The sequence below is a fragment of the Lepus europaeus genome, chromosome 6, assembly GCF_033115175.1.
Source record: "Lepus europaeus isolate LE1 chromosome 6, mLepTim1.pri, whole genome shotgun sequence".
Taxonomy (NCBI): domain Eukaryota; kingdom Metazoa; phylum Chordata; class Mammalia; order Lagomorpha; family Leporidae; genus Lepus; species Lepus europaeus.
In genome coordinates, this window is record NC_084832.1 from 124,593,742 (window position 1) to 124,611,365 (window position 17,624).

At 46.7% G+C, this 17,624-nt stretch overlaps 1 protein-coding gene across 4 annotated transcripts in view; it reads left to right on the forward strand.

Moving 5' to 3' along the window:
* Positions 1-12,246: 12,246 nt before the first annotated feature.
* The window catches only part of LOC133761992 (putative Dol-P-Glc:Glc(2)Man(9)GlcNAc(2)-PP-Dol alpha-1,2-glucosyltransferase), a 48,576-nt gene continuing 43,198 nt past the window's right edge, over positions 12,247-17,624 (forward strand). For 3 of the 4 annotated variants that reach the window (XR_009866255.1, XR_009866256.1, XM_062195062.1), the window contains exons 1-2: positions 12,247-12,527; positions 13,486-13,683. Coding sequence is in view for 2 of the 4 variants with exons in the window: in XM_062195062.1 (XP_062051046.1) it covers positions 12,345-12,527; positions 13,486-13,683 (381 nt within the window). In the remaining 2 variants the exon portion in view is untranslated. Of the gene's footprint in view, positions 12,528-13,485; positions 13,684-16,195; positions 17,456-17,624 lie in introns of those variants that run through there. The other variant, XM_062195061.1, reaches the window with a different exon arrangement.

Sequence of the window (17,624 nt, forward strand, 5' to 3'; positions counted from 1 at the left end):
TATGATCAACTATGAACTGAAACTGATCACTTTAACTAGTAAGATGGCATTGGTACATGCCACCTTAGTGGGATTTGGAATCCCCTGGCACATTTCTAGCTCTACCCTTAGGGGTAAGTCCAAGTGAGTATGTGCCTAACTGTACATCTCCTCCCTCTCTTATTCCCACTCTTATTTTTAAAAGGGATCACTTTTCAGTTAAATTTAAACACCTAAGAATAATTGTGCATTAATTGAAGAGTTCGACCAATGGTATTAAGTAGAACAAGAAAATACTAAAAAGAATAAAGTAGTAAGCTGTTCCTCAACAGTCAGGACAAGGGCTGATCAAGTCACTATAGCTGCTTTACCATCCTTTACAGGTTTTAAGTAAAGCTAAAAATCATCTTTTTCAACATTGGAAATTTGTGTCTTTTAGAAATATGTAATATTATGATTTCCCATCTAATATATTTGAGTATGTACAATTTAAGTAAAACTAGTAAAAAAAAAGTATTCCTTAGAAATTAAAACATGCAAACTGTAAGAAGGCGGCCAATCCTTTTCTCTCTTGATGTGGAAAAACAGGACCACTGCAGGCCAGAACTTAGGTGACGATGGGAAATGCCAGGCTTGCCCCAAATAAAACATGAATCAGCAAGTCTGTTGCATGGAGCGTTCTTTTTGGAATACAGTAGTCCACCTTTCTCTTCATCTTCTTCCACTTTTCACACTGGCATTTTCCATCTTACAAAGTAGGAGACTGGAAATCTCCTTTGTCCAAATTACGGAGGTTGCCCAGTTCCTTCGTGGGTGCAGACGGAAGGCGGTGGGCTGAGAGCAGGGAGAAAACCTGAGCCGAGAGCTGAGAAGTCCTCTCTTCTGCTGTTCTTATGTTGTGGCTGCTGTGTAACCTTGGCTAAACCATGTCTTTTCTCTGAAGCTCACTTGTATTTCTAGAACAAGGATAGAACGAGGAGGTATTCTAAAGGTTTATCCATTTGTGCTAAAGGAGGCGCAATATTGATGTGAGAAATGCATGGCTAAATATGTGATTACTGAAGACTGCTTATGCACAGCGATTGATTAATCGTTCATTCATGAAAAAAAAATAACCATTTTCAGTGCCAGTGTGAGACAGAGACAAGTGTTATTGGTGGAAAATTCTCAGAGCACGTCTTTTTACAACATCCTTCTTTTCCAAACAAAATGAGTTTTTCACTTTCTAAGTTAAAAAACCTAAGTGGATATTGTGCCAGATTGTGGGGTAAAGAAACTCTATACTTTAAAAGACATATTCAACCTACAGTTAACTGGCCATGAGACATCACTGGGAATGTCACGAGTACCTAAGAATGTACTTAGGAGAAGTCCCCTCTGTGAGCGCCGTGGGTATCACTGTGCTCAGTGTGCCTTCACTGCCACAGAGCAGAGCCTTGGTCCCATTTATCAGGTCCCCTTCTCCCATTCTAACCTTCCTGCTCCATTTTATGAGGGCCTGTGATTATACGGGGCTCACCAGATAATCCAGGATAATGTTCCCAGCTCAAGAGTCTTAACTTCATCACATCCAGGAAGTACCTTTGACATGTAAGGTGAACTATTTAGTTTCCAGGGATTTGCAGGTGGACATCTTTGGGGTGCCATTATTTATATTTTCCCCCATAATGTTCAGGTGTATCATGAACCCACCACTCATTAACTACAGAACTGTACACAAATTGCTGAAATTGTAATCTCTCCCAAAGCTGTAAAACAGTAGTTATTGTATATCCATGTCTTAGGCTGGTTATTAGGAATCAAGTAGACAGCCAAACTAGTTGGATAACGCCTAACACAGTGACTACATACTATTTGCTAGATTAATATGTCTGCAACTTGAGCGACTGATAATGCTTTTCCGAGGAAAAATAGCAACTATTCAGCAGTGATAGTGTGTGTAAACTGCATTGTTATGTTAACCTATTTAAAATAAAAGTGTTCATACACCTCATTATTCCACTACTATATTTTTTATAAATAATGCTAAACCTGAACTTAGAAGATCTCCTCTTTTGGATAACTGTGGTAACTCTTTGAATCCATTCTTGTTACCTGTGCCCTTGTACTCTATCCTATTTCTAAAAGAGACTACAAAAGAAAGCATCATGTAAATTAGAAGCAAATCATATCGTACTTATCGGAATGCTATGAATAATGACCACCAATTGTCAGGTCAAATTTGTTTTGATTTATTATTCTTACTAATGGGCATTCTCACAACATCAACCTTCATGGACTCCGGACAGCGTCGTGAATATTTAGTACCTGTCCATTGTTGATATAAATGTCTCTGTGTATCTGACCACATTGTAGAGAACGTTTCTGCAATGTAATATAAAAATGGAATCACATTAATCCATTAGTTAAACTAGAGCATTTTCTGTATAAGGGAAACAGCTATTTTTGTTGTTGTAGTTATTCTGTTTTCAAACAGTGAAATCATGATATATTTTGAAAAATTATCTCTGTGCTGTTAGTGTTGTAAGATTGTGGTCTAAAGTCCCTTTATTCCTATAAGCATATTGAGAGCAGCCTCAACACTGCACACTTATCATATAGGCATTGCAGGCTTCCACTTACAAATCCCCCTGTAGTAGACACAACTCTAGGGGATTATTGATGTCCCTGCTGGAGAAGTGAAATAAACTCATCAATGACAAAATAGGTGAATGTATTCCCCTCTGTAGAAAATAAGATGTTTCATTACTTGGTTGTTTATTTATAAAAATTATTGGAAGTCCCATGAATGTGCCTGGTGAAATATAATGGAATACTTATATTTCTCTTGAGAATACTCTAATATAATCTATTTGTATTTCTCTGAATCTGAAGGGAACAGCCTAAAACCGTATGCTATCAAAATGCAAATGTAACATCATTTTGCCAGGAACATACTCTCTGCAGCAGGAAAGATAGACCACAATAATTTAATTCATGCTGGAAAGCAGTGCTTTCCATCAGCACAGACTTATGCTCAGAAAAAGAATAAAATATTGATTTAGAAGTAACTTCAGCCCTCATCTTCTGATTCAGATTTTCTTACTTAGGGTACAGGTATTTGTAAGAAATAGCTATATTTCACATAACCCCATCAGTTAGTTACAGCCAGCCCAGTTTGATGTGAATTACCTTGAAAGAGTGGTAAAGTGGGCATGACTGTAGACAGTGAACGTGGAATATATAAATATTTCTGAGAATCAGTGACTTCTAAAGAGCTGGTGTGACTCCACTCATCTTGGAGCCAGGCGTAACTTTGATGTCCTTGAACAAAGTGATGCACTTAAAGCAGATGACTGGCCCCTATGGGGATTTAAAAGGCCTGTAATAAAAAGTCTATTTTCCACTTTATAATTTTCTTTTGAGAAATACAGTTTGAATGAATTTCTCCAAACCCTTTCACACTTTCACACCTGCTTACTTTTTCATGCTTGATGTCTAAAGGAAGGCTCTCCCACTCCCACCCACCTTCCATTTTTGACATCTAAGCTGACTTGGCTAAGCTGCTTTAAGCCTGAACGCTGAGCGTCTCTGTGAAGGCTTCTCTAACGCTATGAGCAAACAAATCAGGTGTGAGGGTGATGTTGTTCAAGTACATCAGCTTTCTCAAAATTTTGTCAGGCAAATATTTTTGACTTTTTTGTTTTTTCACTGATTTATACATTTTACTTTGTTTTTATTTTTGTTTTAATTTTAATTAATTTTAACTGATTGATTGTGATTTGTAGATACAAGTCTAAGAACATAATGATATTCCCTCCTTCCCTCCCTCCAACCTAAAGTCTTTCCTTCTACCTTTGTTTTGTTTTTTTTTTCTTTTTCTTTAAGATTTATTATTTTTATTTTAAAGGCAGAGTTACAGATAGGCAGAGGCAGAGAGAAAGAGGTCTTCCATCCACTGGTTCACACCCCAGATGGCTGCAATGGCCAGTGCTGAGCTGATCCAAAGCCAGGAGCCAGGAGCTTCTTCTGGCATGCAGGTGCAGGGGCCCAAGGACTTGGGCCATCTTCTGCTGCTTTCCTAGGCCATACCAGAGAGCTGTATTGGAAGTGGAGCAGCCAGGACTCGAACCGTCGCCCATATGGGATGCTTACACTGCAGGCAGTGGCTTTACCCACTATGCCACAGTGCCGGCCCCTTTTTTTCTTTATTAGTTTTATGAAATAACACATTTTAAATTTACATTACAGTAAAAAGGATTAATATTTCACCAAATAAGAAATTTAACAAATAAAAGGGAAAAAAAAGTTTGTCAGGAATACAGAAAATGGCTATAAATTATGATTGAATGGAAAGATGACCCAAAAAATCTGTGGTAGGTGAAATGGTCATTTTTCCAGACAAATGATTTTTTTCTCCCATAGTTAATGCATCAGTCACCTATTTAACTGAATGACTATGCACCAAAGTGTCTAAGTTTCACGTGAAGCTTTTTTATCTAATAATGAAATGTTTTAAATTGACTTACTGTGGTAATGGTAAATGATGAAAGTTTGGACTTTACGTTTTATATTTATAGTTGTTCGTTGATTACATAAGCCAGTGTTGCAATGTTTTAGAATTTTCTTTATGAACAGGTTGATCTAAAGCCAAGAAGAAGAAAAAAAAATTAAAGATTGACCTTTTATTGTATTTCAAAGGTGGAGTTGTTGGGGGAGGAGGGAGAAGGGCGGGAGGCAGAGAAAGTGAGAGAGATTGATCTTCATCTGCTGTTTTACTCCACAACTGACTGCGATGGCCAGGGCTGGGTCAGGATGAAACCAGAGCCTGGAAATGCATCCAGGTCTCTCAGCACGGGTGGCAGGCTCAAGAATTCAGCCAACTTACACTGCTTTCCCAGACATAGGAAGTGGAGCAGGAGGGACTCCAACTGGCACTTGCATGGGATGCTGGTCTTACCAACAGTGGCAACAGCAACTGTGCCACAACACCAGCCCTGGGAGAAGATTTTTTTTTTTTTAAGAACACAACAGTTCTTTTTTTTTTTTTTTTTTTTTTTTTGGACAGGCAGAGTGGACAATGAGAGAGAGAGAGAGAGAGAGAGAGAGAGAGAGAGAAAGGTCTTCCTTTTTGCCGTTGGTTCACCCTCCAACGGCCGCTGCGGCCGGCGCGTCTCGCTGATCCGAAGGCAGGAGCCAGGTGCTTCTTCTGGTCTCCCATGCGGGTGCAGGGCCCAAGGACTTGGGCCATCCTCCACTGCCTTCCTGGGCCATAGCAGAGAGCTGGCCTGGAAGAGGGGCAACCGGGACAGAATCCGGCGCCCCAACCGGGACTAGAACCCGGTGTGCCGGCGCCGCAAGGCGGAGGATTAGCCTGTTAAGCCACGGCGCCGGCATGGAAAAAAGATTTTTAAAAGAACTGAAACAGTCATGTGTTTTGTAGTAATGGTAATAGTATCCTGATACTGATAGTAGTCAGTCCAGTTTGGATTGACAAGTTCTTTCAGGCTTTGGAAAACTTTCTAAGACATGAATTGAAAGAGGCCATGGTGCATTTGACAAAAAAGGACTTTAGAATGTTCATGGAAAATGAATACCATGAACACTATGCAGAGAATTCAGAATTCATTGTACCAAAATAACCTTATCTTTTAACTCCATTTTTCATAAATCTTTGGAAGTACCCTTGTGGCTAGTCTTTCAGAATCTCATATGTGAAATAATTAAAATAGTGTCTCACTGCACTAGAGAAAAAGACATGGCAGCAGCCCCAAGGAGACTGGCTTTACTTTAACCCTTCAGGATGTAAATGATTCATGCACACATGGGTGGCGTCTGTAGTTGCAGAAAGAGAAAAGCAGCTTTCTGGGCTATGCTCTTGGTGCTCCCATTTGCACAGACGTGCCTTCAAGTTGATTCTCACTCATTAATAATATTAAGCTCTCACAAAATAGAAAGTTAATTTTACTTCCCCAACAGGACAGTAAATTGTGCATATACTTAAAACAACTGCTATAAATAATTAAAGCTAAAATTCGTTCTTCAAAATAAATTAATTCGTGTTGCTATGACCTTGCTTCAATAACGTGTAATTTTTCTCTTTGTTTACTAATCAAAAGAATATTATAATCTTTGATGGGGTATCCCTGGGTTCTAGTTTATTTCCTAATTTTAATAAGACTTTTTTTTGTGTGTGAAGTGTTGTTCAAAGTGTGATTATCATTGATAAGTACGGACTCAATTTTTCACAAAGGGCCTGCAAGCACAAGGCTTATTATACAAGCTCCACTACACTATGTTTTCTAGACTGTGTTAGCTACAGATTCCTGGGCTAATAACCATTGTCAGAGGTGGACCACGGGCTGTACAATGTTCCTAGTTCCTAGCACCCAGTTTACTTCTGTCCCTTCCAGCAGTTCCCCATGGCTGTCATCACTTTTGTCATTCCCAAACTTTGTCAACATACCCTATGACACTTGTCAGTTTTCTTTTATTCATTCGTCCATTTAGACATCATTCAATAACTATTGAATACTTCTGTGTGTTTGGTACTGTGTAACACATAGAACATTTCAGCTGGTATCCATTGTTGACCTGCAATTACTTTTTCAATGATAAGTAACTTTAGTGACATATAAATGTGCTGTATTAGGTAGCTTTTACCAACCTCACGCACTTATTTCTCATCTACATTATTTGTAGGCAGGCAGCCATGGCTTCACTGTTGTGACTCAGCATTATATGGGCAGAATCTGGGTTCCTATCCCAGAGCCCAGGCTATGTCTGTTTAGGGCTTGACATTGTCCCTGCAGGGAAAAAGAGCAAAAGCTAACTCTGCAGTGATTTTTCAGTATTTCTGCATGCATGTGATAAACAACCAATTCTCAATATTTGTGATAGTAATATTCTATAAAGAATATAATAAATACTGCCTTTCACTGTTTCTATGTTTGCAAAACCTGTGTTAATTACTACAGCTTAAAATGTCTGTAGAGTTATGGGATATATCTCCCATATCAAAGACCTTTAGCTGTATGCAGTGAAAGATAATTCATAGTAAGGCTATGAACAACCGAGTTGAAAAAAACCTAATATCCTGCCACAGAAACACTTGTATTTCCAGAACTTTGTGCTTGGCTCAGTGGCATTGACTATAAGCTGAATACAAAGCACACAAGAAATCGACCCAAACACATTAGTAATAATTGAATATTCTATATTAAGGAGAGTGTATAGTAGTCTCAGTTAAGCTGTTATGTTTTATATCAGATTGAGAAGTAAGAGGTTCCTGAGTAGATAAATGGAATCAAAATATTTTGATCAACCAGTTAGGTACTGATTGATCTATTTGGATTTGGCTAATTAGCCCATGAAGAAACTCTAGGAGATTTGTACTAATGCCCACAAAGGATCCTGCCTAGAACTGCACACACTTAAAAGGAATAAATTTATCATGCTTAAATTACATCTCAATAAAATTAATTTTCAAAAGAGTAACTTGTATCTGAACAGACATCTTGATTTGCAGCAATTGTTATGAAATGGTTTTTGGTTACCAGAATTCCTGTGTTAAGCTAAGTGAATAGTTGGAAGTCCTATAATATGAGTAATGGCATTAGAGGTCCAGAAGTTTCGATTCTGTTTCTGTCTGCTTCAAGCAAGACCATCCTACCTCAAGAGCTGATAACAGCACCTGCCAGTTACATTCGGAGAATATCATCTCCGCCGCTTCGGGAGGAGACATGCATAAAAGTGCTGGCCAGGACACCAGGGGACACAGAGAAGGACCAAGGACTGGGCTGCTTCTGCTTCATTAGAGTTCGTCAGTGGCCATTTTCTGGGGAATTCGATCAGGGCTTGCCATCTGAGAATGAGCACACAGGGGCGGAAACACCTACACAAGAAATACGGTGACCACAGTAAGACTTCTCTGAATGAACACCATGGCCTAAGTCTTGGGGTGAAGCCTCTCACCCTGTCCAGAAGATGGGGACTTTCACTCTGTACCGCAGAAGGACCAAGACAGTGCACAGTGCTTTCTGCTGGTTCCCCAGCAGCATCTGGTCACTGCCTGCACCCCTGCGTCTCTGTTGTCTCTCACTTCCCAGTGCTTCTAGCAGATGACAGCACTATTGTAAGGATAGTGGTAACACCTGCAATGCAAATATAATAGTAATGAATTATTAATATTGTCAGTGATGCACGTTAAAAATTGACACAGCGCTGGCCCGAGGACAGTCTGGTTAGCCAGATACTGCCGGCCTGAACCACTCACGGCATTAAAACCTTCCTGTGGTCGGTTTAGGAAAAGGTAACTGCTTCATCCCAATTCTGCTGGAGTTGTCTGCGCCCTCTAGTGGAAGTAAGTTTGAGGGGGGTGGGGAGAACAACACCGATAGCCCAGACCTTTCTCAAATATGTGTGTATGGTTGCATTATCAGCGACTGAAACTTGATGATAAATAAACTAACCTTTTGAGGCAGTAATGAATAGTGCAGTATCGGATTACATTAAATAAATGTAAATCCTCTGTAACACAGTTTGTTGTCTCATTCAGAAAAGGAGTCCAACATACAGGAGTAAAAGAAAAGCTCATCGGAGAACTGGGTCTACAGGAGCAAAAACTCCCCTTCCAGTGTTTCTGCTTTGCCTGGGGACGACGATACTGATGTGACGGTGGCTGTCTTTAAATTTTCTTAAGGAAAACTCGGGTTACCTCTGTTCACAATGAATTAGTACTACACAAGGATGTTGTGAATCTGCGCCAGGCTGGTTTAGCCAGTGCAGGGCACCCAGCAGTCAGCCCAAGGATGCTCACGTGCCTGGTCTGCCTCTAATGCCAAGTGGGAAACAAACCAGAAACCCGTTCCACATTTCACGTTAGCATGGAGATTTCCTTTACAGTGGTAGCAGTGGTATCACAAATCTCAAACTCTGAAATTTTACAATTAGTAAGATATCACCATGTCTACTAAAATATACTTATAAATTAAAATTAAGTCAGTGTTTTCCCTTCTAAGTTTTCACTGTGGTTGACATAAAGATACTGAAATTTTTCAGTGAAGGAGACCCGTTCATTCAACTTAGTTTACAATTCTCTTAAATTTCATGTACTTCAAGGGTGAAAGACCATGGAGTTCTTTTCCCTGGAAGAGTTCTCACTGAACTGGCCACAACCTCTGGAGAAACACTGTGTTTCAGCTCCATATCTTCCAAAAAAGCACAGTTCCTCTTGACACAGAAGAAAAAAACAGATGGGTCTGTATCTGAATGTATACAGTAGGAGCATATTAAGCCGTAAGGATTAAATCCTCCTGCCGAGGATTCATCTGCCGAGAAGGAAAGTCTGGATGTTGCTTTGCCACAGTCTTTGTTTCTCAGTGGGATAAAGTCTGGAGATGAAGGATCAGAGAAGCAGATTTCCCCTGCCTTAGAGAAAGAATGGAGGTAAGACCCCAGAGAACTGCCAAAGCATGCTGAGCCTTCAGAAATTCAAGGACAATGAGGACAGCTGTGGTCTCCTCCTGTCTGGAGTGTGTGTGTGGTTCACCTGGGCTTCCACAAGACCCATAATTCTCTATGGAATTAATAGTAAAACTCGCATTTCTTGGCTCGAGCCCCAGAGCTTCTGTTTTAGGTCTTAGCCTCGGCTGGATAATTTGCATGTTTACCAGGTTCCCAAATGACACTAATATGGCTTGTCCGGGGACCCATCTTCGAGAAGCATTGTTATAAGAGAAAATGAGGAAGTTCTGCTTTGGGTTGTTTGCCATGAGTTTCTAGATAATCAAACATCCCTGTTTGTCTGAGACAAATGATTTCCCTGGCCTGTGATTTTCAGGGCTCAAACTGGAGTCTCCAGAAAGACAGAACTATTTGTCCCCATACTGCAGATTCAAGACATTTTCAGAAAAAAGCTTAAACACTCGCTAATGCTTCTACACCAAAACTTTGTGTGCTTTCTTTTAAATTGATTTGTCAATTAATTTTAATCTTTCTTATTGATACAGTAAGATTACCTCAAGTCTGGACTTTGCATTTTGGAGGTTGCCTGGTACTTCTGCTGTAGCTGGAACTAATTGTCACCTAGAAACAAGGAAATTCTCACAATGACCAGAGTGAAGGCACAGCCACAGGTCAAAGGGGCCAGTCAGAAGCAGATTGCTGCTTCGACTGACAGTGCAGAGCGACAAGTCCTTGCACAGATTCCTCCGTTATCACAGCAAAGACCACAGAAATCCAGATTCCTCTGTTAACATAGCAAAGACCTTCACAGAGATCCAGCATTCAGGAGTGGGTTCCACACAGTTAAAGAGTATGCAGTGTCAAGTGAGCTCAACATCCTAGGAAAATCTGAATTGATCACCATATACTAGGTTCTGTGGCTGTAAGGAATGTACAAGCTTAATGACTTCAACCATCTAAGTTTTATTTCATGCTCACACACCCATCCTCAGAACCACCATAGAAAGTTCCCATTTAAAGAATGTGTACTTCAGTTTTTGTTGTTGTTGTTGTTGTTTTTTAAAGAGAATGCACACACACACACACGGGGCAGGAGTGGGGAATAAGTGTACTTCCAATGGCTGGTTCTCACAACAAATGTCCACAAAGGCTAGGGCTGAGCCTGGCTAAATCCAATAGCCAGAATTCAATCCAGCTCTCCCAAATGGATGGCAAGGACTCCATTTTTGCTGCCTCCCTGGGAGTGCATTGGCGGGAAGGCAGAACTGAGAACAGAGCCAGGACTCCAGCTCAGGCACTCCAGCATGGGATGCAAGTATCCCCACTGGCGACTTGACTTCTTGTCCAAACATCGCTCCAACCCACTTTCCTCCACAAGACAGCACGAAATGAAGAATTCAGTTGATGGTCAGTGATAATGGGATTGCCCAACCTAGTGATCACGCTCTCACACAAAACAAACACCTGTGGAAAGTAGGGTTGGAATCCTAAAAGGAGAGTATCAGCAGAATGTTGATGCTGGTCTGGTTTTTAAAGATAAAATTAATACAGTGTAACTTCCTTAAATCTCTGGAAGTACTTTTCACAGGAGGCTAACTTAGAGGGGTGACTGGAGTGCGTATGGGGTGCGATGTTTAACAGAGCTGTTGGTGGCAATTATTAGGGAAAGCAGCTTATAACACACATATCTAGCCCTGTCCAGCTCCCTCCAAAACGCGCACTCCTTTGAGGGAGAGTGAGTGAGCTGCGGGTCATGTAAGTCATGCCGAGCAGGTGTCTGGGTCTGGGCCAACTGCTTAATGATCATGTCAGTCTCTTGGCACCGGAATCACCCGGAGTGGATCCTAATGATCAAATGGGAGACGATGACGAAAACAGCGCTCCCTACTGAGTCCCATTAGGATCCAGGGGTGATTTCAGCGTTCTCATCAGCCCCTCATCCACCCAGGAACGGACAGAGAAGACTAGGGGGCACTCAGTTTAGTTTGAGCAAGGTCCCTCGTCGAGAAAGGCAGACTGGGCTTTAAGGGAGGGACAAATCCCCACTCCTTGGTGTAGTCCACCGAAGGCTGCCTGCGTGAGCGGACCTCAGTCCGTTCTGAGACAAATGATCGCCAGCCGCGCTCCAGGCACAGCTACAAGACGTGATTTATCCTCTGCAGGCTTCGAAGGACGACCCTCACCTCCTGCCCCCGCGTCCCAACCTCGGAGTACAGGAGTCGTGTGCTGTCTCCACGGCCTGTGCACACAACACACTGTGCACTGCGAACAGCCGGATTTGCCTGAAACACCCCAAATCCTAAACCAAAGGGTTCCCCAACTCCCAGACACTGAGGTCCCCGTCTGCGCGCGCTGAGAACGCCTTTGGGAGAAAAGCCACCTTTCCAAAGATATCTCTGAGCCTCAGAATCCTCTCCCTCCTTAAGTTTTAATCAAGGTCCAGGCTCGTTCGGCTCCCTCAACCAACGCTCCAGAAGCCAGCAAGCTACTGTCCCGGAGGGATGGAAGGCTTCAAGTTACTCGGCTCCCTGCAGGAGGAGACCGGAACTGGGGGACTAGAAACGCGGCGCACGTCCGCCACCTTCCGGTGAGCGACGGGAGCCGGCAGCAGAAAGCGAACGGAAGCCGCGCGAATCCCGCGCGGGCGGATTTCCCGAGACCCGCCCCTCCCAGGGGCTCCGACCACTCCGTGCGCCGCGCGCGTAATGCGATTGACAGGGCGACAGTCCGGTCCGTTACTGAAAGTCTTCACCCCCGGAAACAGTGACCCGGCCCTTCCGGGTCCGCGCGCTCCCGGCATCCCCTGCCTTCCGGCGGCGCTTAGCCCCGTCCGGCCAGTCCCGCCTTGCGCGCCCATTTCGAGCCCGAGTTTGGAGGCTGAGGTTTGGTTTCCTCCGGCAGTGGGTTCCTGCGCAGGGGCTATGGGCGCAGGGATGGCGCAGCTGGAGGGCTACTACTTCTCGGCTGCTTTGAGCTGTACCTTTCTGGTGTCCTGCCTGCTCTTCTCCGCCTTCAGCCGGGCTCTGCGGGAGCCCTACATGGACGAGATCTTCCACCTGCCGCAGGCGCAGCGCTACTGCGAGGGCCGCTTCTCCCTGGCGCAGGTGGGTCCCCAGCCTGGGCCCGCGCCGCGACCCTGTGTGCGACCTGGGCCCAGGGGATCGGCAGATGCGTTCCCAGGGAGCAGCGACAGTGCCGGGGCGCCCATGCCCGCAGGCCCGAGCGCCTGGCCTCCCGGCGGCCCAGGGTCCCTGCCCTGCCCGCCCCCAGCCCGGAGCGGGGCCTAAGGAAATTGCGTTTTTCTGTTCATCTGTCAGCCGCCGCGGTCCGTGTGGGGAACCGGGCGGGGGTGTTTTGAGCATCGTGGAGCGACAGCGCACTGGCCGGTCCCCAGGTGTTGGGGGAAACCCTGGTGGCTGAGTGAACCCGCAGCCGGCCAGAGCGCGCCTCATCTGTGTATCTGACCACACAGCCCTGTAGTCGGGCACAGAAATAAACATTTCGTTCCTCGTCTGTTGGTGACCCAGTGCAGGGTGCTGGTTAGAAATGCAGAAAGACCTGGGTCTAAATCTGGGCGCTGTCGGTTGCTGGTTTCGTGACCTTGGCATTTTTCCCAGTTTCGAGTTTCTCCGTCGGACGAGGAGCCCCTCCAGGGGACGCCGCCAGAGAAAGTACGGCGGCTTCGGCCCGGTTCCTGGCTCAGTGCGTGTTGGCTGCCGCTCAGGAGCTTGTGAACCAAACTCCCTAAGCCCATCAGGGTGCCAAACCGTGTTTCCGTGCCTTTCAGAACTCGGACCCTTGTCCCAAGAGCAGATATTGAAAAACAGGAACAGAGTTAAGTCGTTGCCTGTTGATTACTGACACCCTAAGAAACAGGGTCCAGGTTGGGCCAGAATAAGGAAAAGAAACCCAAGACGTGTGGTGTGCTGAGGGCTTACTAACCCTGAGGTCGAGTAACTTCTTCCTACTCCTGACCTGGGTCAGGGGAAACTTGGTTTGTTGGTGTCTGTGCTGTGAGGCCCCCTCCTGCTTCGGTTCAGTGTCTGCCTTTTCATTTTCCAGTGGGATCCCATGATTACCACGCTGCCCGGCTTATACCTGGTGTCGGTCGGGGTGGTCAAGCCCGCCACTTGGATCTTCGGGTGGTCGGAACACGTCGTGTGCTCCATTGGGATGCTCAGATTTGTCAACCTTCTCTTCAGCGTCGGCAACTTCTATTTACTGTATTTGCTCTTCCGCAAGTTGCAGCCCAGACACAAGGTATGTTTCGAGACAACTCATTATGGCTTTATGTTCATTCAGGCCCACAGTTACGGTGAGTAAGCTGTATGAGACCGGTTGAAAAATGTCTTTACCATTATCTTATTTCACCTGTGTACTCAGTGTCTTCCATGTGAGACTGCCTCTTTTCCTGGTGAAACTCATGTCTTCATTAAGAGAGAGAGAACTGGGGCTGGCACTATGGCGTAGCAGGTAAAGCCACTGCCTGAAGTGCCGGCATCCCATATGGGTGCCAGTTCCAGTCCCAGCTGCTCCACTTTTGATCCAGCTCTCTGCTATGGCCCGGGAAAGCAGTAGAAGATGGCCCAAGTCCTTGGGCCCCTGTACCCAAGTGGGAGACCTGGAGGAATCTCCTGGCTACTCACTTTAGATCGGCTTAGCTCTGGCCGCTGTGGCCACCTAGGGAGTGAACCAGTGGATGGAAGACCTCTCTCTCTCTCTGTCTCTCTCTCTCTACCTTCTCTGTAACTCTGCCTTTCAAATAAATAAATAAATGTTAGAGAGAGAGAAATATAATCTGAGGAATTTTGCTGGGATTTAAGGGTGCAAGCCCGGGGCCAGCATTGTGGCACAGCACATTGAGCTACCACCTGCTAATCTGGCATCCCATAAGGGTGCTGTTTTGAGTCCCATTTCTGATCCAGCTCCCTGCTAATGTGCCTGGGAAAGTAGCTGAAGATGGCCAGAGTGTTTGGAGCCCTGCTCCCTCCTCCCCCATGTGGGAGACCTAGGTGAGGTTCCAGGCTCCTGGCTGCGGCCTGGCACAGCCCCAGCTCTTGCAGCCATGTGGGGAGTGAACCAGCAGATGGATGATCTTGCTATCTCTGTCTCTCCCTCTCTCTCTACAACTCTTTGAAACGAATCATTCTGTTTGTTTGTTTGTTTGAAGTGGAGGTGCTAGAAGTGCATGGCCTGGCTTTAAATTCTGCCCTGCTGCCTCCTAGTTGTGGACAGGTTTAAACTCTTGGTGACTGTCTGTCTTCAAGTATTAAATAGAGATAGGAATAGAATCCACCTCCTGGAATAGCTAGGAAGAGGAAAGCTGCTTACTAAATGGAAGGCGTTTAGAAAAGTACCTGATGTACTATTCACTACAGTTATTATCAAGTGGTGAGATGGCTTCAGCTGTGGTAGCCATGAGAGGGAGGTAGGCCTGAAAGACCAGGAGCGCAGGGGCGTTGGAGCAGCCTGAGTGTTAGGGCAGCCGAGGGGTCCCAGGGAAGGTGGCACCAGAGCTGTCTCTGGCTGATCGGATCGGGCTGTAGGGTGGGCGTGAGCAGAAGCAGAAGGGCCCTGAGCAGCAGGCTTCGGGGGGCTGCTCCTTGGAACTCCAGGACCTCAGAGGACAGCGATGTGTGGCCGGGGAGCAAGGGCGGACGTTCTGGATGTGTTCCCGTGTGGTGGAGAGGACTGAACTTCAGTGGGTGATGGAGACACCCTGACTTTGCTCACGGGAATGACGTGCTGTGATTGGCTGGTTCAGATTAAGTGGAGGTTACAATTTAAGGAGATGAGAACACTTTCAGAGGGCCATCAAAGAAGGACGTACTCCTCTCTGAAGGGAGGAGAGAACACCCACTTTGCTTATGGCTGTGTCCAAATACTGATGGAGTCTATGGTCACGAAAGGCTTCCATAGAGTTGGCAGCCCATGGAAAGAACCTTGGGTGATCATGGATGTCATAAATCAAAGTGTTAATTGTTAAATGAACAACAGGAGTCATTGTGCACTTACTCCCCATGTAGGACTTGTGTCCTAATACTAAGATAATCGACTGCAAATCTTGTTCTCAAACTGTATTTTGTATGTTGTGTGTGTGTGTGAGTGAGCAAACTGTTGAATTCTGTGCTTAACACGTAGTTGGTCCTCTGTATATAAAGTCAAACTAAAAATGAAGCAGAATGAAGAAGGAGATGGGAGAGGGGGAGGGAGGTAGGATGGCAGTGGGGGGGGGGAGTACGGGGGAAAGAACCACTGTATTCCTAAAGTTGCATCTATGAAAAAATGCATTCATTAAATAAAAACGTAGAAAACAGCACCCCTTCGGAGCTGGAGCCGCCTGTCAGGAAGGCCTAAAGGAGGCGTTTCCCAGCCCGCTGGCTGCGGGAAGGCAGGGCCTGCAGGCTCATCAGACAGGGGTCCGCGGTGTGCAGCACGGCGCAGCGCCGCCTTCCCAGGAGTTGGTGGAGCCCCTGCGGGTGCTGAGCTCCGCGTCCCCCGGAGTCAGCCCGCGGTCTCAGTGATGCCTGCGCGCTTTACTGGATGGTTCAGGACATCGTGGTGCGCACGTGCATCTTCTAGCGGCTTCGAACCCGCTGGGTGTCACTGAAAAGCGCCGGGCAGCGTTTCTTCCCGAATATACGGTGTGCCCTCGGCAAGGCCAGGCATAAAATCAGCAGGCCGCGGTTTGCGTAAGTGCCGGCGGAGTCTGGTTTTGCTCAGCCCTGCCGGGCTCGGCGGTGGTTCTAACCGTGTTTCCCTCTCCCCCAAGGCCGCCTCAAGCGTGCAGAGGATCCTGTCCACCGTGACGCTGGCCGTGTTCCCCACGCTCTACTTCTTTAACTTCCTGTACTACACGGAGGCGGGCTCCCTGTTCTTCACGCTTTTCGCCTACCTGATGTGTCTGTACGGCCACCACAAGACCTCGGCGCTGCTGGGCTTCTGCGGCTTCATGGTCCGCCAGACCAACATCGCCTGGGCCGCCTTCTGCGCGGGCAGCGTGCTGGCGCGGAGGCTGGCCGAGGCCTGGAAGGCCGAGCTGCAGAAGAAGCGCGAGGAGCGGCCGGCGGCGCGCGGGCCCTGCCCGGAGCTGCGCCGGCTGCTGCGCTTCGTGTGCACGCAGGTGCTGGCCGCCAAGGCGCTGGGCGCGCTGCTGCAGCTCACCTGGCCCTACGCGCTGCTCGGCGGCGCCTTCTGCGTGTTCGTGGCCGTGAACGGCGGCGTGGTGGTCGGCGACCGCAGCAGCCACGAGGCCTGCCTGCACGTGCCGCAGCTCTTCTACTTCTTCTGCTTCACGCTCGCCTTCGCCTGGCCGCACCTGCTGTCGCCCGGGCGGGCGCGGGCCTTCCTGGGCCTGGCGTGGAGGCGCCGGCTGCCGTTCTGCGCGCTCGCCCTGCTCTCCGCGTTCCTGGTGTGGAGGTTCACCTACGCGCACAAGTACCTGCTGGCCGACAACAGGCACTACACGTTCTACGTGTGGAAGCGGGTCTTCCAGAGGCACGCCGCCGTCAAGTACCTGCTGGTGCCCGTCTACCTGTTCGCCGCCTGGAGCGTGGCCGACTCGCTCAAGTCCAGGTCCGTGTTCTGGAACTGCGCGTTCTTCGCGTGCGTGGCGGCCGTCACCGTGCCGCAGAAGCTGCTGGAGTTCCGTTACTTCATTCTGCCCTACATCATGTACCGGCTGCACATCCCGCTGCCGCCCACGTCCAGGCTGGCCTGCGAGCTGGGCGGCTACGTCCTGGTGAACTTCCTCACCTTCTACCTCTTTCTGAACAAGACTTTCCAGTGGCCCAACAGTCCGGACGTGCAGAGATTCATGTGGTGATGCCGGGGTGTCTTGAGATCCAAGCAGACCTGAACTCTGGCTGTTTCCACGGCGCACAGCTGAACACGTGCAAGTTAGGAGACTTCTTTAAGGCGCAGTATTGGGGTCACATCCGGATTTTTTGTCTGACTTAGGAGCAGGCCGAGCTGAGATCGCTCATGCTGCTTTGAAACTTAAGTCAGATCATGTTTGTAGTATTTTTGGTACCCAGCAGTGCCCAGTTCAGAGGGCCAGCTTTAGTTTTTAACTTTATCTTGAACAAGCTTATCATGAAGAAGCACATTTACGTTTCGTCCAAGTGTGAACTGGAATCCTGTGTTGTGTGGGTGGCCCGACTCGGAGGAGCCCTCGCTCTCTCGGATGTGATGAGTTCAGT